At 43.3% G+C, this 24,085-nt stretch overlaps 2 protein-coding genes across 4 annotated transcripts in view; one reads left to right on the top strand and one right to left on the bottom strand.

Annotated features, from left to right (window-relative positions):
* LOC129821274 (electrogenic aspartate/glutamate antiporter SLC25A12, mitochondrial-like) lies at positions 1-21,348 on the top strand. 2 transcript variants are annotated; one of them, XM_055878751.1, is made up of 18 exons: positions 1-79; positions 621-674; positions 2,889-3,031; positions 3,706-3,821; positions 5,234-5,373; positions 8,226-8,372; positions 8,459-8,597; positions 9,010-9,103; positions 9,645-9,729; positions 10,986-11,070; positions 12,292-12,450; positions 13,364-13,416; positions 13,626-13,706; positions 16,504-16,644; positions 17,853-17,991; positions 18,268-18,426; positions 18,572-18,662; positions 20,698-21,348. In XM_055878751.1, exons 1-18 carry the CDS (start codon positions 68-70, stop codon positions 20,909-20,911), a joined length of 2,052 nt encoding a protein of 683 aa, XP_055734726.1. In that variant the 5' UTR covers positions 1-67; the 3' UTR covers positions 20,912-21,348. The 2 variants fall into 2 exon arrangements, with proteins under 2 accessions (XP_055734726.1, XP_055734727.1); XM_055878752.1 differs by lacking the exon at positions 1-79 and adding an exon at positions 97-262.
* dync1i2a (dynein, cytoplasmic 1, intermediate chain 2a) overlaps positions 21,281-24,085 on the bottom strand; it is a 21,818-nt gene continuing 19,013 nt past the window's right edge. For both annotated transcript variants that reach the window (XM_055878754.1, XM_055878753.1), the window contains one exon: positions 21,281-22,329. In XM_055878754.1, coding sequence (XP_055734729.1) covers positions 22,216-22,329 — 114 coding nt within the window. In that variant the 3' untranslated portion in view covers positions 21,281-22,215. The remainder of the gene's footprint in view (positions 22,330-24,085) is intronic.

Raw genomic sequence — 24,085 nt, forward strand, 5'->3', positions numbered from 1 at the left:
ATCTCCAAATCAAAGGCTACAGTAGCCAAGCGCCTGCGCTGCTAGTCAACGTGACGTCACACCCAGCATGGCGGTCAAGGTGACTCTGCCAATATTTCTTATCAGAAATTAATATTACCTGTATTTAAGTTGTTTATTTCTTTTGGATGACGACTTTAGCTTATTGATGCGGAAGCATATATTATTTACTTTTTTTAAACGAACAGAATGGTCCTCTTTCAGCATCTTTCCGTGGGCACGTCGGCCTTGGAGAGCGAATTGAGTAATGTTTACGTTGTTACAGATTTTCGTTTACTGATCTAATGGAAGTTATTCAGCTACTTTAGTAGTATAACAAGTTTATTGCTGTGAAGGTCGAGTAGCCGGTTCAGTAATGATAATGGCAAAGACGAATGTTGCTGCTGGCAGGGCTGATATTCAACTATAGACTACGAGTCCTGTGTTATTGCTTTTTCAAACATCGAAACTTCAGAGACAAGCAACCGATTACTCTCTGCAGTAATGATTTTATTATATTGTAGCCAATGCAGAGTCGTTGCGTCCTATGTCGTTCTCAAACTCTCATTGCATTACCAGATTCATCAGGGTTTGGCTTTGATGACTCCAACTGTATGTTTTAGGTAGAAACAACCGCAAGAGGCGATTCCAAGGCACTAAGGACTATATTTCTGAAGGTAAGACTGTCATTCACAACTGGATCTTTAACCCAATATTGCTATGGCACTAAAAACAATTCTTTATATTATTTTAGTCTGAATGCAGCAGTTCAACTCTTATTATTATCTACCCTGCCTTCATTTACATATCTACCTTAGATACCTCGTACTGTACCTCTGCAGATTGATCTGCTACTGGTACTCCTTGTATATAGTTCCATTCTTGTGTATTTGATTTTATTCCTCTTTTGTTACAATTTCATTTGTATTATTATTATTTTTAACTCTGCATTTTTGGGAAGGGCTCGTGAGCAAGTATTTCACAGTACATTTTACACTAGTTGTATTTGGTGCGTGGGACAAATACAATTAGATTAGATTTAATTTGATTTGAAAAGAGAATGTAACTTTACATTGGTTGTCGTCAATGGTATAAGGTTATAACCTTGATTGTATGGTAAAGCTACAGTTGAACAAATATGATATTATGCCAGCAGGCCTACTACGAGACAATGATTTAAGTCTCTCTCTCACACACAGACATACACACAGTTACAGACACACACACAGTTACACACACACACACACACACAGAGAGATACACTGAGTGTGTTGTGTCTACTGTCGAATACTACAAGAAAAGGTCACACAAATGCTTGGACTAATTCTGAACCCCCTTCACGGAGGAATTTGTCCTTCCCTGACTTCTTTTAGGCTGTGACATTGGCTAGGATTTTCAGATGTCTGGACGATTCCGTTGTTTTTGCTAATAATTTGGACCATGCATGCTTGTGCTTTACAAAGTCACACATAGTACCAAGTAGAAGGGTGTAAGGCCATTGATTCGAGGAAAATATGCCTCTAGCAACAGATAGCGCCAAGGAGGGACTTATTATTTTGACCTTGTACTATTTTAGGATCTTCTTCTTTCTTCATACAACACTGCACTGATTTATCTTGAACGCACACCAATTTATATTAGGCATAGCTGTTCTAATACACGCATGCAATAATTAGTCATAAACATATCCCAGTGAAATAGCTAGTTAATTAATGGATGAATGGGCCATTTTGTCCAACCTTCCTAATCTTATCAAGAAGCATTTGAGGCTTACTGTGAAGTTGAGTTGATGCCAAATTATGTAGTGAAGAAATGGGTTAATAAATGGCTTTGGAATGAATACTTTCACTTAAAATATTAACTAAAGAGTGTGCAGTGAGATGTGGTCTGAAATGCATTCTTTGTGAAGGTCTCTCTCTCTCTTGCTCGCTCTCTCTCGGTCTCTCTCTCACTCTCTCCTTGGCTGTACACCCAGAGCCTGGCCTTTATGCTGCCAGTTCATGCAGTGCTCCAGCTTGTAATCCAACCCTGACTCTGAAACGGACCTTTTGTTTCTTTACGCCTAGATGAGAGGTAGCAACACCAGTGCATGGGTTGCATGTTTCGCAGCATAGCAAGAAAAAGACAATGCTGTTCCTTTTTTCTTTCTAAGTAGTGCACATGGATTAATTTAGAAATATATTTTTCAGATGACTTGGCAGTCCCTTGCATTGCCACAGCTAAAGCCCTAATGTCACATATCATTATATACGCTGCTATAGTACTTATCTGTTACATTGTACTTAAACATCCCATATTGTATATTAAATATAGTATACTGCACTGCACTTATCTGCATACATGATTGTGACAATTAACCTTGATGGCTTCCTACACTATACTACAGCTTGTGCTGGTTTATTGTGGGTTAAACCACAAAACTACCCGATTTTTCTGTATAAGGTATTATAACGCTTGAAAGTGTATTGAAGTGTTTTGAAAGCAAATCTAAAGTCTGTTTACTCACTGCAACAACTCAAAGAAATTAATAGAATACGATGAATTGCAAAAACAAGATGGTTTTGAACTATAATGATTTTGCCTACCTTTTGATGCGATGTCTGAAAAGTACATGATGGGATTAATACAAATCACACGAAGTATAACTACGGAGACAAAATACATTGCTTTGACAGACACTGCATCAGGTTGTCTGAACAAATCATTTATTGTCATAAGTAAAAAAAAAATGTTGTCCGATAGCTGTTGGGGGAACAGTGATGCAATACAAAGACGGGCTGTTTTGGGAAAGGGACTACAAGGAGGGAATTTTGTATGAGTATAAGTTTGTATATTGAGTTTCTGAGCATTTATATTTAACACTAACCTGGATTTTTTTGTCTCCCCTTCAGCATGCCAGTGTGGTTGAGAATGGGGTGCGTTACATGTCCCCCAGGGACTTTGTGCAGAACTTCCTGGGTCTGCACAACCAGCCCGACCACAACCGCCAGACTGTGCAGCTGATCGCTGGAGTAGCCGACACCAGCAAGGATGGGTAAGTCTGCTCCCACTACGGGTGAGGTGGATGATCGTTACTAATAGTAACCTTCCTATAGAAGGACTTAAACAAGAGGTCCTTCAAGACATCATACAGCGAAAATTGAATTTTCTTGAGATTTTTGTGAGAGAGAAAAGGATCATAACACACAAACACATTTCGATGACAGTTCCACTACCTACACGGATCCCAATGTAACCCATGTTGATACACACAATGTGGTTCACAATGTTACATGTATTGGCGTAGTGAAGAGAAATCCGTAGCAAGGAGAAGTTAGGTTAATGATTGGTCACAAGGTTGTTCACATTGCCTGAATAGCCATCTTTATCGGTTGTTTAACACCCATGCTTGTTTGATTGAATATCCACCTGATAAGATAAGCGGCCATATTATTTGCATAATGCCGAAGACTCGAGAAAGCATCTTGTTGAAATAGCACTAAACAGCACGTTCCTATCCACATTATACTGTAGACTGTAGAGCATGTTGTAAATATGGGTAAAATCAAATGTTATACTTGAACTTTACTTGAACTTTTATGTAAATGAATCTGGTAGGCTATAGTTATTGGTGTGCTCAAGTGAAAATTCAAGTTGCTGATGTTCTTTGGGCTTTGTAGGGTCATGTCCTTTTTTTCAGATAGTACTCTTTCTTTCTTGTCCAAACAGACTGATCTCTTTCCAGGAGTTTCTGGCCTTTGAATCGATTCTGTGTGTCCCGGATGCCCTTTTCATAGTTGCCTTTCAGTTGTTTGACAAGACTGGCACAGGGGACATCTCATTTGGTATGTACATGGGGATGCCCGGTGACCTGGCGTGTGGGGATGTTCATCCTGTTGGATCCCAGTCCTGTCTGCTTCATGTCATAACTATGTCATAGGTAATGGGGACAGCATCAGTAGAGCTTTTACCTAGGGCAATGACCACACACTTTCCCATTGTGTAATATCTCTATGCAAGAAGTGGATAACGCAAGATTACTATATCATATTTATAACCTAGGACCTTGGGTAAAAAAGGTGCTACATAGCTGTTTTCAGTGTAGAAAATGAATGTAGGTCTCATGTTACTCCTAGTGCTCAATGTGTATTCCGTTTGTGCACTAGTGTGTCTCTCCATGCTGGGCTTCTGGAGACTGCAGAGTAGTATAGGGTCTGTCAGTCAGCTGCTTCTATTCTAGAGGTCTCTTCTAAGAGAAGAATTGTCTCAGCTCTGAGCGAGCTGTGGGTAATACCACATCATAACAAGTCCCATCTGACAGGGGGAGAGATGAATCCAGCGTGTCACAAAAACAGGGAAAAAAGAGCTGTTGCAATGCTCATTGTGCACACATTGTGCAGCGCGGGCCCCCATGAAGGCGATAGAAAATGAAGGCAGTGCTCAGACACAGAATGACCTAGATCTGCTTAGAACTCACACAATATGAAGGCACTGGGATTGTCAGCTAGGCCATATTCCTTCTCTGTGCATATCAGGTTCCCAGATATGAGATAGGGACATACAGTGGGGTCTGAAATTATTGGCACCCTTAATAAAGATAAGCATAAAATAAATAATTCAAATACTGAGCTATATTGGATGCTCAAGAAATTGGGGAAATTATATTATTTTATACTAATACAATTGCTGAGAGAAAATGGATCTTCCAGCAAGGAAATAACCGCAAGCACACATCAAAATCCACAAAGAAATGGTTAATTGACCCCAAAATCAACCTTTTGCAATGGCCATCTCAGTCTCCGGACATGAAACCCATTGAAAACCTGTGGTTGGAATTGAAGAGGGCATTCCATAAGCACAGACGAAGGACATCAATGATCTGTAAGAATTCTGTATGGAGGAATGGTCTAACATCCCTCCCAATGTGTTCTCCAACTCATAAAACATTTTAGAAAAGGTATTGAAAGTTATTGAAAACAGGGGTGTCAATACTTTTGACCCCTACCTTTTTGAGAGAAAAAAAACATACTTTTGAAACAAAATCTATTATTCAGAAACATTTTATTAGTATAAAATGATATAATTTCACATTTGTTTTGGCATACAATATACAGTAGCTCACTTTTCATTGAATTGATACAGTCATTTTTGCATATCTTTAACAAGGGTGTCCGTCATTTCAAACCCCACTGTATATTGTATGGTTGTTTTGTTTTTTCAATCTCTTGATGTTACACATCCATCTCTCATTTGGCAGCCAATGTGCGGGACATCTTCAGCCAGACCACAGTGCACCACCACATCCCCTTCAACTGGGACTGTGAGTTCATCAGGCTCCACTTTGGAAGTGACAGAAAGAAGAACCTCAGCTACCTGGAGTTCACCCAGTTTCTGCAGGTACAGTATACAGTAGACATTACTAGACACCTTATGAACCGTAAAAATACAGTGCATTTGGGAACGTATTCAGACCACTTCCCCTTTTCTACATGTTGTTACATTACAGCCTTATTCTAAAATTGATTAAATACATTTTTCCCTCATCAATCTACACACAATACCCCATAATGACAAAGTGAAAACAGTTTTTTGAAATGTTTGCAAATGTATGTAAAAATAAAAACAGATACCTTATTTAGTATTCAGCATTCAGACCCTTTGCTATGAGACTCGGAATTGAGCTCAGGTGCATCCTGGTTCCATTGATTATCCTTGAGATGTTTCTACAACTTGATTGGAGTCCACCTGTGGTAAATTCAATTGATTGGACATGATTTGGAAAGGCACACACCTGTCTAGAGCTAGCCGCCCGAGCAATCGAGGGAGAAGGGCCTTGGTCAAGGAGGTGACCAAGAACCCGATGGTCACTCTGACAGAGCTCTAGAGTTCCTCTGTGGAGATGGGAGAACCTTCCAGAACGCCTTTATGGTAGATTGTGGGCTCCCGAGTGGTGCAGCAGTCTAAGGCACTGCATCTCAGTGCTAGGGGTGTCACTACAGACCCTGGTTTGATTCCAGGCTGTATCACAACCGGCCGTGATTGGGAGTCCCATAGGGCGGCGCACAATTGGCCCAGAGTCGTCCGGGTTAGGGTTTGGCCGGAGTAGGCCAACATTGTAAATAAGAATTTGTTCTTAACTGACTTGCCTAGTTAATAAATAACATAAAATAAATAGATTGGCCAGATGGAAGCCACTCCTCAGTAAAAGGCACATGACAGCCCGCTTGGAGTTTGCCAAAAGGGACCTAAAGAACTCTCAGACCAAGAGAAACAAGATTCTCTTGTCTGATGAAAGATTGAACTCTTTGGCCTGAATGCCAAGCGTCACTTCTGGAGGAAACCTGGCACCATCTCTACGGTGAAGCATGGTGGTGGCAGCATCATGCTGTGGGGATGTTTTTCAGCGGCAGAGACTTGGAGACTAGACAGGATCGAAGGAAAAATGAACCGAGCAAAGTACAGAGAGATCCTTGATGAAAGTCTGCTTCAGAGCACTCAGGACCTCCGACTAGGGCGAAGGTTCAACTTCCAACAGGACAACGGCCCTAATCACATAGCCAAGACAACGCAGGAGTGGCTTCGGGACAAGTCTCTGAATGTCCTTGAGTGGCCCAGCCAGAGTCCGGACTTGAACCCGATCGAATATCCTCTGGAGAGACCTGAAAATAGCTGTGCAGCTATTTTTCCCCGTCCAACCTGACAGAGCTTGAGAGGATCTGCAGAGAAGAATGGGAGAAACTTCCCAAATATAGGTGTGCCAAGCTTGTAGCATCATACCCAAGAATACTCGAGGCTGTAATCGCTGCCAAAGGTGCTTCAAAAAAGTACTGAGTAAAGGGTCTGAATACTTATGTAAATGTAATATTTCCATTTTTTAATTTGTAATAAATTTGCAAAAATGTAGAAAAACCTGTTTTTGCTTTGTCGTTATGGGCTATTGTGTGTAGATTGATCAGGGGAAAAAACGATTTAATAAATTTTAGAATTAGACTGTAACAACCAAATGTGGAAACAGTCAAAGGGTCTGAATACTTTACAAATGTTTTTTTAATCACTTGCATGCAGGAAGTTATTTTTCTATCATGGTTTAGATCAGGGCAGTCCAAAAAAACAGAAGTGTTTCGAGCCCTCCAGGACCGGAATTGAACATCTCTGGTTTAGATAGACATGTGTCGATTTATAATAGCATAACAAATACCCAATTATGTAACGTATTAAAGCTGTAACACAAATTTAATCACCGAAACAGGGAGGGTCATAAAGCCAGTAGTATGGCTGTGGACGTAGCTTGTTTGGAATGATGAGGTTTGTGGGTTCATATGCAGCTGGGTGGTCTGGGACTTGGAAGGGCTTGGCTCCACTACTCTACTGTGTGTAAACCCTCATAGCAGTTTGCGGTGGATCATGGTTGACTAAGGGTTCCCACTAGCGCGTCAAGGATTCTTGTGTGCGAACCCTTTTCATTCAAACCAACATTTGCTTTAGCTGTTATTTCACTGCTGATGTTTTGCAATTTTGTTTCCTGCTAATAAATTATTGAATGTGATTCAGCTAAATCAAACATAGACATAAACGAAACTGCTGAAAGTTTAGTGTTTTTTTTTTTTGCAGAATATGTCCTGCCACCTTGTGGAGGTTACATAGTTCTCAGAATTGTCTAACCGGAATAAAAAAAACATCACTATTTGTAGAATATGTGCTGCAATATCCCTCAATAGTGCAGCAGCCTAGTACAGTACCTGGATTTGTGTACCAAAGTATTCCCCAACTCTTACAAGATGTGGAATAAAAGTGTACAGTATAAAATGTTACCATTGTCATGATGGGCTGTACTCTGCTATGGCCTGATAAGTTATGTAGATGAGAGGGATCTGCTGGTAGTATGTGATCAGCTTTGACAGCAGTGCTGACCCTGGGTCAGTGGCACCCCTGCTTCCCCTCTGATTGCATGGCTGTCCTATTGAATCATCCCTGTGCTCCTCCGGACACACCTGCCTGCTCTCCGGCACAGACTTGAGATCAGACTTCGGGGGGGACATGGTTTTCATCAAGACTCCTGAGAGACCGCTGTGATTACAAGAGCCAGGGTCTAACACCGTCTCATCTGATGCTTCCACATGTGCCAAGCAGTGTCCGACATCATCCAACATCATCATTATTTTTCCCCCCAATGTTCCATTTCATCCCTGGTAATTTGACGTGTTTTTTGTCACAAGAACCAGCTCTTTCTATCTTTCCTTTCATTGTAGGAGCTGCAGTTGGAGCATGCCCGCCAGGCCTTTGCCCAGAAGGATAAGAGCAAGAGCGGTACCATCTCTGCCATGGACTTCAGCGACATCATGGCCACCATCCGCCACCACATGCTCACCCCCTTTGTGGAGGAGAACCTGGTCTCAGTGAGTTAGAGACAGCTATGGTTTCCCAGTTTCAACATTAGATGATTGTACGATGAGACCTCAGTGTCTGTTCCTCTCCCCTTTAGGCCGCTGGAGGCAGCACCTCCCACATGGTGAGCTTCTCCTACTTCAATGCCTTCAACGCCCTCCTTAACAACATGGAGCTGATCCGCAAGGTCTACAGCACACTAGCCGGAACATACAAGGATACCCTCGTCACCAAAGGTAGCCTAGTCCTGCTCAAGTGAGGAAATGTGATTTCAAACATGAACTGAGGCTGTACAGTACCGTCATGGGAGTTTCACCTCTCTTGGCAGAATGGTGTCAGGAAACACAAGAACATTTTACCCTAGCTCTAAGTAAATAAGGTAAATGTACACTGTAATATTCTGTTTTATTAGTTTAGTCTGTTCCCTTAGATCTGTGGAATGAATAGTTGACCTGTTCTGATGGTGATAGTTACCTCTATTATAGGAGTTTACCCTTTCACCTTTAGACTGTATTGCTGATGTGGTTGGTTATCCTTGCAGTAGGCCTACCCACACACTGTATCTCTAAATATCTAGTCTTAATAAGTGACCCCCTGTCTGTTTTTTCTTACATAACATGCCTCCCTCTGTTCCATATTGTACCACAGAGGAGTTTGTTAGTGCTGCCAACAAGTTTGGTCAGATCAATCCAATGGAGATTGACATCCTGTACCAGCTCTCTGGCCTCCACGCTCATTCTGGGTAAGGTTCAAACTCTCTCCAGTCTCAGTGACACATCACCGCTGCGTTGTCCTTTTTACTCACACGCATACAACGTGGCATTTGCGCTGCCAAATATTGAATTACTGTCTTCCACATGAATTCAATATATCTAACACATTAATCAGAAAAAACTATTTTCAATAAATCTGTGAATGGAATAAAAAGTTATAGCTATATTTATTGGATGCAAATTCTAAGTTATTAGCTATTCAGTTTAGCAATAGTGGCTCTACTGGTTGATGTACGAAAGAAATCTAAGCATGCAGACTTTATGATGCCAGCAGGGAATATCTGTGTCTCACTGGCGTTAAGAGAGCTTCATTTACTGCTGGAGTTGTGGGCATGTATCCAGCTTTGTTTGTCTGTTGTGTATACAAACTCATATTAAACCAGCAATAACCTCAAGTTATATGGCCATAAAATGTCTGTGGAAAATCGTGCATCAACTCCGTGTGAGGAATGCTATGCTGTGTTTGCTACTCCTGGCATAACATTGTGAATCTCCTCTGCTGTTCTGAAGAAAGCTCAACTTGGCGGACATCGAGAGGATAGCACCGTTGGAGGAAGGCGCACTCCCATATCACCTGGCTGAGATCCAAAGACAGGTACCCTGCCTGAATGACTGTCCACACGGCGCTTACCTACTGCCTTTTATTTGCTGCATCCCTTCTGTTCCCCCACCATGCTTTCTCATTAAAGAGCAACGAAAGGGAGTGTTCAATGATGGAATTAGCAGAGTGCTGATGTTTTCTCTTTCTTTGTGAATGTGCATTACACCACCTAGGATAAAAGTCCCGTCCCCCCCAATTATAGGTACAAAAGACGAATGGATTGTTGCGATGTTCCCTTTTTCTAAAAGCCTGTCCCATTTTATTCAGTGTAGACATATACATCAGACGCAATCATACACCTGAGAATCTAATAGGATGCTTTTATCAGGGTGGCTTTTCATGAGTCTGCTGGTGTATGAAGCCTCTGGCTAGGTCTGTTTAGAGTAGGAGGCTAGGAGCATGGTGAGTGTGCTGGTGAGAGGTGGCTCTGGGAGGGAGGAGGAGGAAATAGTTCCTGTCTTTCCAGACGACACAGCTCTGTAAATCGGACTCTGGTCAGGCCCAGGTCCACTTAACGTTCCGGGACTTTTGCTCAGAGGTCTGGAATGTGATTTTGGGAAAAGGGAAAGACACGAACATGTTGGCGTTCTCAGGTCCACCATTTGTGGAAGTAGGGTAATTGCTTAAACCTTTTGATCAAGGCCTCGATCTCATTAGCATGCTGCCTTCAGTGAAAGCAGCTGGGTAGGAGGAAGGGCCTGGTCTGGGAGATGTTGCTCATTGCCCCAAGGAGGGCAGACACACTCCAACTGTTACTCAGCCAATGTAATAATTCATGTGGATGCTTATCTCTACATGGGAAAGGCTTGTGGGACTAATCTGTTACACGGAACCACAGAGAGAAAAAAAGGGGCTCCACTTTCAAGATCATGAACCAAACCAGAGATGAGACAAATAATGCAAAATCATGCTTAGTTGATTTTTTTTTTTTAAAGGAAAACCCTTAGCTTCCAGCCTCTGCCTAGCTCCATCATAATCAATGGATAGCCCTGGAGAGTTCTCCTACACAGCCATTTACTGTATCCGTAGCCAGATTGTCTATGTCGGTGACATACAATACTGGCTTATGAATAAGACTTATACCACGACGAGATGTCTACATTCCATAGCTTTCCTCCTCTGTTGAGTGGTCCATAACATTTTTCTTTCCACAATGTATCTGGTTCACTACAGTTTAATAGAAGTCGATTCTTTCCTGGTGTTCTGATCCCCCGTCTTTCTCCACGTCGGTGTCTTTTCTCCCTCCACAGCAAGCTCATGGGGATCCTCATCGGTCCGTCTTGCTCCAGGCTGCAGAGTCTGCTTACAGGTTCGGTCTGGGCGCACTCGCTGGAGGTGAGTGACATGTCTGCGACAGAGACCTGGGCCCACTGAGGGGTAACCCAAGCCGGTCAGACTGGCGCACTGAGGCCCTGGGGCCGGTCTGCCCATTGTGCTGCTGTGCCACTGGTGGCTCCAGGCTGTCTTTGGAGCCGGAGCTTTGGAATGACACAAATATTCCGGAACCGCACTGGAATCTCTGTCTAATTACACTGGGGGGAACTAATATAACAGCCATTGAGATGTGCGTGCGTGAAACCAACATGCAAGATTCTAAGAGCCTACTGTCTCAGTGGGTCTTTGATCTAGCAGCTCAGGAGGGTGATCAGTTCTGAATGATCAATGGACAGTTAAGGGTCAGAAGTCTTGTGAAGCATTGTGAAGACGGTGGCTCTCCATGGCGATAATGAGACCTTTCTCACCCTCTCTTGCTGACGAAGGGTGAGAGAGCTCTCTGCATGCTTTAGAGCCCGAGTCATTACAGGTCCTTTGATGTCAGAGACAAGACATGACAAGCCGCTGTGGCTAAGAGCTGCATTTAGGGCAACCTGCTGCATGGCTGCCTCCTCAGACAGTAGACACCCTCTACACTATGGCTCTCTGGCAGACTCCTAAATAGTCACTACTCTGTCTGGGCCTAATGACTGTTTTTAACTTCTTTATATGCCCACATCTCTCTATTTATCACTGAAGCAAAACACTAAAACACCAATCTTTAAATATACCCCACCTAAAAACGGTCCGCTAAATAGTTAAAATAATGATAAAGATATTTGCTGTGTCTGAATATATGAAGATCATAGGATATTATCACCAACAAGAGTATGTTGATTGTGTGAATGCAGTATGTTGATGGTGTGAATGCAGTATGTTGATGGTGTGAATGCAGTATGTTGATGGTGTGAATGCAGTATGTTGATGGTGTGAATGCAGTATGTTGATGGTGTGAATGCAGTATGTTGATGGTGTGAATGCAGTATGTTGATGGTGTGAATGCAGTATGTTGATGGTGTGAATGCAGTATGTTGATGGTGTGAATGCAGTATGTTGATGGTGTGAATGCAGTATGTTGATGGTGTGAATGCAGTATGTTGATGGTGTGAATGCAGTATGTTGATGGTGTGAATGCAGTTTGTTGATGGTGTGAATGCAGTATGTTAATGGTGTGAATGCAGTATGTTGATGGTGTGAATGCAGTATGTTGATGGTGTGTTGATTGACATGCGTGATTTGCAGCCACGGGTGCGACGGCTGTGTACCCCATTGACCTGGTGAAGACCCGTATGCAGAACCAGCGCTCCACCAGCTCCTTTGTAGGAGAGCTCATGTACAAGAACAGCTTTGACTGTGCCAAGAAAGTGCTCCGATATGAGGGATTCTTTGGATTCTACAGAGGTATAAACTAAAGCCTGGTGAATGCGTTTCTATTATGTAATGCTAGATACGGTCATCTGGTCCGGCGCAAATGGTGGCAAAACACATTTTTGTGCCAGTATCATCATCAACATGTTTTGCATAATAACAGAAACATCTGCCTCGACTGTTCTAAATTGACCAAGTCTATGGAAGGTCACATTGTCATTACTTAGCTAGCTGAAAAAGTCCCAGAGGTCAAAGAACTCCTGTAGTAGTGTCAGATCTATGTTTTCCAGTGTAGTGATAACACTGCTGAAGGCTTGTGATATATATATATATATATATAACACTGCCACAGTGAGGACTATCAGATGAAGGAAGTCAAGACTGCCATCTACTGCTGCCTCCGCCACTGCAGCTCTTTGTTTATCCTCTCTGCTTGGCTCTCCCCCTCCCTCTTTATCTTTCCACACTGATGAGAGGGGTGATTGACTGAGAGACAGACACGGTTGGCTGTTTTCTGGCTGCATACCACAAGCAGTCACTCAGCAGCTCCTTCTGAAGTTTATCTGGCTCGCTGAAGGACGGACGGTGAAACAGTATGGTGGTTATCAGCGCTATAGCACTGCCCCCTCCCCACCCCCACCCCCCACCCACCAGGGCCACACAGCTCTCTCTGTTCCACACCAGACTGGGATCAGGCCACAACAATGTTGAGCCCATACAACTGCCAGTTTCATATTTGAGCTTTTTGTCCATTTCAATGGGAGCCATTGTCGTTTGGTTCATCAGATGTAGCAGCCGTATCTGTAAATATTTATGGGTTTATTTTATCCGGACAAGAATCATGCAGATTTCATTGTGGTAACTGGCAATGGATGTATTCATTTCTAGTCGGAGTGTCTTCCTCTGTCAGGTAATCTAAATGGTCTCCATGAATACTGTTTTGCAGGTCTCGTACCACAGCTTATCGGTGTTGCCCCAGAGAAAGCTATCAAACTCACGGCAAGTCCTAACAAACCCTCCGAGTGCCTTCATGTTTATTGCACAATAAGGAAAGGTTATAGTATGTTAAATATGAATACAGTCTCACAGAAAATACAATAAGTCTTCCAAAATCCAAGGCGTGACTAGATGCACTCATTGTCATTCTCTTTGAGCATTTCTTTCTTTAAAGGTGTGTGTTGTGCTTGCCTCATTCTCTTTTCTCACAGATGAATGACTTTGTAAGAGACAAATTCACCACAGAGGATAACACCATTCCCCTGTTTGCAGAAGTCCTGGCTGGTGCCACTGTAAGTATTGGTGTGAGGATGTCTTCGTAGACAGTCTGTCTCTACAGAGTGAGGGCTGAAAAGGCCTGTGTGCTTCATGTAAAGCAAAGGGAAAGCGTTGGCAGCTGCTACATTGACTCGTTTAAATCTAATTGATCTCGATGTGGGGGAACTGAAACAAGATTTTTGTTAAAACTAAAACATGATTTAAGATTTTCTCTTTCAGTTTATGAACATTTTGCATCTCATGGGTGTAAATTGTGGATTCCAGATATTGAGCTAAGAGAGGACATTTTTGTGGTTTTCCAACCCCTTCAACTTTCAGGTTTAGCTGAATTATTTCTGACTGATCTGGATCTACAATTATAAGCTTTTCATCTTCAATTTGAATTACGGACATTGAATTATTGTATATGAATTTAAGCTCTAATTCAAGTTTCCTGCCGGTGTATTGACATCCTAAATAAGTGGCGGAGCTGGATAAAAAGGTGCTCTTTGGTCTCTGAACCCTCTAATTGGGCACAATTTGAGAAATTATGTCTGTGAATGGACTATTTTTTACCTCAGCGTGGTAATTTGGCACGCTGTAACGTTTGGTGAGTGCATTGGTGGATTAAAGCGTGTAATTCCATCACCCTACCTCTGCTAAATGAGTCTAAGTGAAACGAAACAGACAGGGCGGGGAAGAGAGCCTGCAGGTTGCCTACGGAGGGCAGGGTCTGCAGGGTCGTGACCCCTGTCAGCCTGTAATTGGAGGAAGAAGGCCTGGAGGGCCTTGGATGGAGCTGGCTTTACCTCACTGTGATTGAGTTTGACAGGACTGCACATACCTGAGGCCTGATCTGCCATGGGCACCACAGTTCCATACACCATACATGTACAACAACAAGCATAGTCCCAGGCGATAGTAGGTAGAATGCCCGCCTGTAGGGAAAACAACCTGTTTTAGGTTACCCCATTGGTTCACAGCAAAAACTTGACCCTTTTCAAATGCAATTTTCTTGTTGTCGGCTTGTTCTAGTCAATTACAAAACTACATCTAAGAAAAGTACAACGTGTCTAAAACTTACTTTCAACATTCCCTGCTCCAGAGGGTTCTCACTACTTAGAAAAACGTAATATTGTAGGGCTTCCCTCATGCCACTTTTCAGGTCACGTGAGTGACAGTGCTAGCTAGCTACCGACTGGAACTTAAGCTAGCCAAGAACAACAACTCAAAAAAATGTACTATTCAGCTACAAGTAGTGAGTGAAGTTATAAATGGACTGTACTAAACGAGTTAAATGTCTTATCTGTGATTAAATGTTTTCCACACATACTGTAGCTACGTGTAACCTATTTGGGCACCGGGTCCCCACATTTCCCACTCTCCCATGCCGAATAGCCTGAAGCCACAGGGCTCTTCTTGCAGGTTCTATTTCCCTACGTGGGAGCATTGCGATTCATACTTGAGGATTTTTGACCTGGTTACATGTACATTGAACAACACAGCAGCATTTCTGCATTATTACATTTTTTTGTATAACAAAAAACAATGTAGACTTTTACAATGGGGGTGAATGGGAAATAATTTTGTTTTCCCCAATGTGTGGGTGTGGTCGAGGGAAATTCCTTATTATTATGTGAATATCGACTCGGGAGTATAGCATGCCATCTAGAACTTTAGATTACGGTAACCTTCTAGTTCTGGTGAAGGACTCCACCCAGCAATATTATCGTATCTAATATACTACGTATATTTATTTATGCTCGATTTATGCTCGATAGTATTAATTTCCTGCACAGCAGATGAACTTGGTCTTCATGTAAAGTGGTTTCACATTGTAGAAAGCAAATGTTTTGCTAGTTTGTGGAGATGAACTGTAATGTGATCCCTCCTGACAGTGAATAAGTGGAAAAGATAAAGGAGATAGGGACAGAGGGATGAATGCATAAATCTTCAGAGTAGCGGATCTTCCCCTTCCACTTTGAAATGACTAAATGTGCCTGAGCTTTTTTTAGGACAGCGCTCGGATGTTTACAGGATAGGACCCCTGCCCTCTGTGTCACCAGCAGGCATCCAGGGGCCTGATTCGATTTGGGGAGGGTGATAAATGTGCCTGAGTCAGAGTGGCTGCACCCTGGGGCGTCCCTGCCAGGGCCCTGAGCAGAGCAGTGTGATTCAATGCTCTCCCCTGGGAGTGGGGTGAATTGGGGAAGTGTGCGGGGCGAGGCTGGGCTGGGCCACTCACCCCTCCACAGGAGGTGCCTGGGGGAGAGGGAAGGGGCAGAGGGCTGTTGCCGGGGTCAGGGCCTTCCAGCCATAAGCAAGGCTTCTCCTCGCACCCTGCCTGTTCCTCCCTGACCCCAATGTTTCCTCCCTCAATGCCTGCTTGTTTCTCCTGCTCTCATCAAGACCACTTTCTGACAGCTTGACATCAGCACTTGAAAAGAGTGTCTTTTGTGTTTGAGTTTACCAAGCTAATTTGAAAATGCTTATTGGGGTGAAATGCTTAGACATTATCATCCTCACCACAGGCTGACCCCTGAGATGTTGTAAAACCTATTAACCCCTTCTTAATCATGGGACACAAGTAAAAACAAAACATGTATGATTGTCTTGATTTACTTACTGTAAGTGATTACATGTAAGTTTTTCATTATAATTATAGATTTTGTTTGTGCGACAAAGTACTACAGAAAAAGAGTAAGACAAAAATAGTGTATAAAATTGGTTCTGCAGATTGAGACCTATGATTTTATCACGCTGCTGTTACTGGTGCACTGTGACATGTACCATTTGTTTCTTCTCACCCTTAACCTGGGTTGTGTTCTGCAGGCTGGAGGATCCCAGGTGATCTTCACCAACCCTCTGGAGATAGTCAAGATCCGTCTCCAGGTGGCCGGCGAGATCACCACGGCCCGCAGGGTTGGTGCCCTGACCGTGGTCAGGGACCTGGGCCTCTTTGGCCTCTACAAAGTGGGTAAACCCCTCTACATCAGCACCTTCACTAACACATCACCTCTTAAAACCTCTGTTATAGCCTAACTTAATAACCCCTGCATGATGCCACCCCCAAGGTTAGTTTATGTTGCAGTGGTGTTGAACAATAAATACTGTATATCAATGCTGATATTACATAAGACACTTTTGCATTATGAGAGTTCTGATGAGCAAGCGCAGTCTGCAGTAGGATGACTAGCTAGATTCCCTACTGATTGTTACGATCATATTATTTCTTTCCAAAACAGTGTTTAACATGCAGAGAGACCACGGCTGCCAACAACCAACAGTAAATTATGCTTAGCTACTGCTCCTTTCCAAGTTCTTGTCGGTTTACTTACATCTCAAGTAATGTGTTCATGGTTCATATTTTAATGAGTAGCAGACAATGTGGAGCTTGTTAAAAGTGACTGACTTCCTCCCTGTGGATGGGCCCAGTAGACCATGGGTCCATGTTAATGTAGTCTCTGTGTGTGTCTGAGAGACTGTGTGCTGGGCTGGGAGGGAGTTCTCTGGGGGCCCCGGGGGAACCATGGGGGGAGCAGCGCTGCCTGAGGGCCTTCTGGCTCCTGCTGTGATCAACCGCACTGCCAGGTTCCTCTGTGGGTTGGCTGAGGCTCACAGCCTGCCAACAATAATTCACTGGAGCTCCCAGGCCAGATGATCCCAAAGCCACAGCGGCCGCCTCAACCACTGCCTTACCTTCTCCACCATCAGGGTCAATCATATTTTGGAAGCTATTCAGTACATTAGAATATCCAGTACATTACAATATTCAGTACAGTAGTCCAAATCTGGACTAATGAGACCAGATGTCTCTACCACTTAACTCATTCGTAGTTGATGATTCCAAATAAACCTGTGCTATATTCTATACTGTATTTCTAGTATAGAATATTTTTCTAAAAGCATTATCCTAAGCAAATATCTTACAGAAATTCAGGCAGGTCCAAATGCATTTTCCATTTCATGTACTGTACATTTCAAGTGTAACTCTGTGTTGTTGTATGTGTCGAACTGCTTTGCTTTATCTTGGCCAGGTCGCAGTTGTAAATAAGAACTTGTTCTCAACTAGCTTACCTGGTTAAATAAAGGTGAAATAAAACTGTGAAAATGCGATATTCTTGCGGGTGTAGTTATTTTGGGTTATTTAAAATAAATCCTTTTGTGTTTGTGTGTCCTAGGGAGCGAAAGCCTGCTTTCTGCGTGACATCCCATTCTCTGCCATCTACTTCCCTGTGTACGCCCACACCAAGGCTGAGTTTGCAGACGAACAGGGCAGAATTGGACCTCTGCAGCTGCTCACTGCTGGTGCCATAGCAGGTAGCTAGCACTAACAACCACAGCTGCAAACCTCACCATCTCAACCTATAGACATAGTATAGTATACTAGAGACCTGAAAAAATGCTTCAATCAATTGAATGTTTTATCATATATATTCTATATATGATAAAAAATATGTACAGAAAAATGATTGGACATTCTATTCCTTTTCTATTTTAAACCTGGCATTGTACTACTCTGCTTGCCATCAGTGGTGATACTATTCCTGCATAGTGAGAGTGCCTCATTATGTGGGTTGTGCAACACCTCCTAAGGTATACCTGCTGCCTCCCTGGTGACCCCTGCTGATGTCATCAAGACCAGGCTCCAGGTGGCGGCCCGCGCAGGCCAGACCACATACAACGGAGTCATAGACTGCTTCAGGAAGATCATTGCTGAGGAGGGCTTCAGGGCCCTGTGGAAAGGAGCAGGAGGTAAGCACACACATGCGTGCGCTCCACAAATGAGCAGTTTCATGACTGGGAAATGAGGCACTCCTTGGCTCCCATAATTGCTCTCTTGAAGACATCAGAGAAAATGTGAAATCCCACATTGTAATTTCAAAGTCTCTCCCACCAGCCCGTGTCTGCAGGTCCTCGCCACAGTTTGGTGTAACCTTGGTGACTTATGAACTCTTGCAGAGATGGTTCTACATTGACTTTGGAGGACAGTGAGTATTTCTGTCTGGTTCACCCAGTGGCGATTTTAGCATGTAAATCTTGGTGGGGCAAACAAAACAGAAAATGGGGTATGCATGCCAGCAAAGCTACTACACAACACAACCCTTAACGATACATAAATTGCACCATAATGGTGACAAACGTTGCCCAAAAACTGTTAGGGCCTACATAAAGCTGTCCCAACTGCAGAGCTTTCTTTTCAGGACCATGGAGTGAATCCTTACCACCTCTACACCTGGCTATCAGCGGAGCCTTGTCTGGCAGCGAAACAGTTCATTCAGCCTCATTTACTGCCTTTTTAAAAAACATAGCTGATATGGCTGACTTGCTTAAACAAATTTGGTTTCTACTGACAATTTAGATGTACAAACTATGGCATAAGGGAACGGCGAACGCATAAGAGGCAATCCGTAATTTTGATTAAGACATTAATGAGTGAGCAAGGACGGACATAGTCAATATAACTATTTGTTCAGCACATTCAGAATTCAGAACAAGTCAGAACCGTTGGATAAATAAAGGGGGCATATAAGCAGACAATGAAAGCTCTTACAATATTAAATGATTACATTTCTCTAAAACAAGCTACATGTGCACCACAAAGTCAGAACAGTCGGCTAAGTTATGAAGGGGAAAGGGACCAAATTATTAGAGTGAGGCACATGGGCTACTAACAGCTTACTACACAACATACACTTAGTATTACTTTCTTAGCTACAGTATACATATCTCCATGGCATATTACATAATTTATGCAGCAGAATACAATACATTTTTGGACTCACCGTTCTGCTGTGCTCACTTGAACAGGAAGGTGGCGCAGCGGTTCTTCTTGTGGGCAAATTTTGTCATGAAACAAAGTCTGACATTCTCTGGATTGATGGTGCTTTCAAGACAACTGGGAACTCTGAAAAAAACAAGGTTGAATCATGACGTCAGTGATCTTCAGGTCGGAGCTCTAGAAAGAGGCTCGAGTTCCCAACTTGGAATTCCGAGTTGGATGACTGTTCAAAACGTATTTTCCTAGTCAGAGAGCTCCCCCCCCCCCAGAGTTCCCAGTTGTATTGAACTCAATGAAGTCTGAGATTTCCCAGTTTCAAGTTTCCAGTTGTGTTGAACGCGGCAGAAGTCATGCTGGATTGACAGCATGGCCAATGTATTCAACCTTTTCTGGCCCATGGTGTGTTACTTGGAAAAGAGATCCTTAAACCCAGACTTGGACAACATACCCTCTCTCCCGAATAGCAGGGGAAGCAAAATAGTGATTTCTCTTCAATACTTGCAGTTAGCCACTGATTCCTTCCAAACCACTCATTGTTGAATTTGCGATTTCCAACTTGATGTGTAATGTTTATGTCCAATGGCCGATGAGCACCGATACGTTTTATCTAAAAATTTTGTTCATATGACAAGGATTTGCCAGTAGATTTTCGATGTAATGACGACTGCTTGTCTAGCTTGCTAGCTAAGATTTAGAAAGTTTGATGATGACATGAGTCCAATCAAAGCTACGGGAGATATAACGTGATTTGACATTTTATCTCTGGCCAATGACCTTGAGTGTTCTTGGATGGGCACTTCTAATGTGAATCTATGGCAACACCCAAGGGGGCTTGAAATTTCTAGCTCCCATGAGTGACAGAACACTGAGCCAATCACGGCACAAATAGAGAAGATTACCAACCCCTACGCTCTGTATTTTCCGTTGGCTGCCCCTCCACCACAGAAAGCACTAAGCTCGGCTGAAACACCTGTATTTTGGAGCTGCCTTACTCAAGAAAGCAAAAAAGAGACCATGTTTATATTGCAGCTTTAACTAATAAAAAAAAAAATATTGTTTGCAAACTGATATGTGACACGTATTAATGCCAAAATAACATGCAAAACAGGCAACAACTTTTTTTCAAGCTGACCAGGTGGCAGAGCCCCACCTGCCCTGAATTACAGGTTGCCACTGGGTTCACCTTTAGTGAACTGAAGTATTGTCTGTATGTTAATTATCCTTCCCAAATCTTTTGCCCCCAGTCGCCCCACCGGCTCTGAGCCAACTCCTAAGTCGAGGATCTCAGACCTTCCCCCTGTAAGTGCCGACCACGTAGGAGGCTACCGTCTGGCTGCTGCCACATTCGCTGGCGTGGAGAACAAGTTTGGTCTACACCTGCCCAAGTTCAAGTCTTCTGGAGCATTGTCTGTTAGCCAAGCACCAGCCCCGACCAAAGAGGAGCCCACAGCCTCATAGGCTGTCTGTCTCCCCCTCAACACTTAACTGCTAAATGGCTGCATGCTCCTTGAGTCAGGTGTCCTAAAATATCTGTCCCTTCATTCCTCTGAAATGGTACAGAAAATGGTCTCCATTCATAGGCATTTGAAATACTTACTTTGAATGCTGCATGGATAGTGCTTCCTTGGTTAGTCTTTGTATAGCTCGCACAATGTTACTGTACATATTGTATTTCTGTGGAGGCATTTTTCATTGAAAATGAGTGGTGTCACTACAGCATTTCTCAAAGCGAGGCTGGTGAGGATGTCATCTCGTCAATCACATTTCAGAGATTTGAAAGGATGTACAGATGTTTTCGAAGTATTTATTTTGAAATCATGACCAGGGTTTTGGGAAATCATTTAAATGTATTTATTGTATTTTGTTGAAATAAATCAAAATGGTATAATTTGAAATTGTGAAAAAAGTACATTGAGATTCATGAGAGCATATGTGGGAGACATTCTCTGTAATATCTAGGTCACGCCATAAAGTATGGATACTGAATTCATACTGCACATTAAGCAATTTTCCAATACAGCATAATATCTTCAGGTAGTTCTCCCTCGATCAAACTTCTAAAGATTCTGATATCTGAAGTGTCTAATTTAGTTTAAGAGCAATAGTCAAGTTGAAGGTTACATTTTTCCATATATTACAAAAACAAGTGGAGATTTTGTGCATCTAGGTTAAAAGAACATAGAAAAAAACTGGCTGATGTATGATGAGACCACTACATTCCTGTGTGTAGTAATGATGTGATGGGTCTACTGCAGTTGAAGTGGACACGGGCATCTAAGCACAGATGGTGAACAGCAAACATCAGTCATGAGGACAGTAAACACATGCTCAAGGTGGTGTAACCACAAACAAGTTGAGTGGCCTGTGAAACTGAAGCTAAACCCACAACACTACCGTATGGATTCAGACATCTCTGTGTGGAGTTGACATGGTACCTTTAAGGCATTCTGGTTTTTGAGTATTTGAAAAAGAGTTCAACTGATTTGTATTGCAGAGTAAGAAGATGGCTTTGTTTCTTGTAGTGTCTGAGGTTGATAGATAGCCCTGTTAGTTATCCCATCGGAGACTGGTGTGCTTAAACCCGCCGAAGGCAGAAGTATCCCAGTTAAGTAGCTATGTGTATTAAATCTGACTACAATGTTTCCAAAGAAAAGATGTCCACACGCCTGAACACTGTCGCAATCGCATCTTTTCCTCCAATCAAAACAAGGCTGACATTATGAAGCCTTTCGCTGGTCCCTAGACTGGAGTTTCCATGGCGATCAGGCAGAGAGGCGCTGAGCGGCCAGCTCCTCTGCGTCGTCCCGGTTCTCGTTGATCTCCGCCAGGGTTCGGACGAAACGGGTCCACTCGTCGTTGCGTGGAACAGCGATTTGCTGGCGGGAGAGGAAGACAAAGCATTGGTATGGGTGAAAATACTAACACATTGTTGAAACTGGGACACTTTCAGAGGGCATGGGATCACAGGCAATCTTCTAATTGTCACAGAGACTTGACCTGTCAGTGGCAGAGATCAGGGTGGGGGAAGAGCTGCTCTCTGTATCTGCAGCTCAATACTCAGTGACATGACTGACACACACTCAGACAGACCCTCTGGAGCCGTCTCCATCCAGATAGCTGGCCTCCTGACAAGACAATGGCTTAATTGTTGTCCGGAGAAATGGAGCATGAAGTATTACCAGAGTGCCTTCACCTCCACTTGAGATATAGGAGGAAAATAGGGAATAACCCCATTGAACATTTTAGATGTAGTCTAGATCTCAATTCTTGCTCAAATGTCTGAATGTAAAACCCCCTTCCCAAACATCTAAACTCAGCAAAAAAAAAGAAACGTCCTCTCACCGTCAACTCCGTTTATTTTCAGCAAACTTAACATGTGTAAATATTTGTATGAACATAAGATTCAACAACTGAGACATAAACTGAACAAGTTCCACAGACATGTGACTAACAGAAATTGAATAATGTGTCCCTGAACAAAGGCGGGGTCAAAATCAAAAGTAACAGTCAGTATCTGGTGTGGCCAACAGCTGCATTAAGTACTGCAGTGCATCTTCTCCTCATGGACTGCACCAGATTTGCCAGTTCTTGCTGTGAGATGTTATCCCACTCTTCCACCAAGTCACCTGCAAGTTCCCAGACATTTCTGGGGGTAATGGCCCTAGCCCTCACCCTCCGATCCAACTGGTCCCAGACGTGCTCAATGGGATTGAGATCCGGGCTCTTCGCTGGCCATGGCATAACACTGACATTCCTGTCTTGCAGGAAATCACACACAGAACAAGCAGTATGGCTGGTGGCATTGTCATGTCAGGATGAGCCTACAGGAAGGGTAACACATGAGGGAAGAGGAGGTCTTCCCTGTAACGCACAGAGTTGAGATTGCCTGCAATGACAACAAGCTCAGTCCGATGATGCTGTGACACACCGCCCCAGACCATGACGAACCCTCCACCTCGATCCCGCTCCAGAGTACAGGCCTCGGTGTAACGCTCATCCCTTTGCCGATAAACACAAATCCGACCATCACCCCTGGTGAGACAAAACCGCGACTCGTCAGTGAAGAGCACTTTTTGCAAGTCCTGTCTGGTCCAGCGACGGTGGGTTTGTGCCCATAGGCGACGTTGTTGCCGGTGATGTCTGGTGAGGACCTGCCTTACAACAGGCCTACAAGCCCTCAGTCCAGCCTCTCTCATCCTATTGTGGACAGTCTGAACACTGATGGAGAGATTGTGCATTCCTGGTGTAACTCGGGCAGTTGTTGTTGCCATCCTGTACCTGTCCCGCAGGTGTGATGTTCGGATGTACCGATCTTGTGCAGGTGTTGTTACATTAGGTCTGCCACTGAGGAAGATCAGCTGTCTGACCTGTCTCCCTGTAGCGCCGTCTTAGGCATCTCACAGTACGGACATTGCAATTTATTGCCCTGGCCACATCCTCATGCCTCCTTGCAGCATACCTAAGGCACGTTCACACAGATGAGCAGGGACCCTGGGCATCTTTCTTTTGGTGTTTTTCAGAGTCAGTAGAAAGGCCTCTTTAGTGTCCTAAGTTTTCATAACTGTGACCTTAATTGCCTACCGTCTGTAAGCTGTTAGTGTCTTAACAACCGTTCCACAGGTGCATGTTCAT

Source organism: Salvelinus fontinalis, chromosome 23 (assembly GCF_029448725.1).
Source record: "Salvelinus fontinalis isolate EN_2023a chromosome 23, ASM2944872v1, whole genome shotgun sequence".
NCBI lineage: Eukaryota > Metazoa > Chordata > Actinopteri > Salmoniformes > Salmonidae > Salvelinus > Salvelinus fontinalis.

Bases quoted from the DNA above. Each gene is read 5' to 3' on its own strand.
- LOC129821274 (XM_055878751.1), top strand. The intron at 675-2,888 runs GTAAGACTGTCA...TCTCCCCTTCAG, and splicing joins TAAGGACTATATTTCTGAAG to CATGCCAGTGTGGTTGAGAA. The intron at 3,822-5,233 runs GTATGTACATGG...CTCATTTGGCAG, and splicing joins CACAGGGGACATCTCATTTG to CCAATGTGCGGGACATCTTC.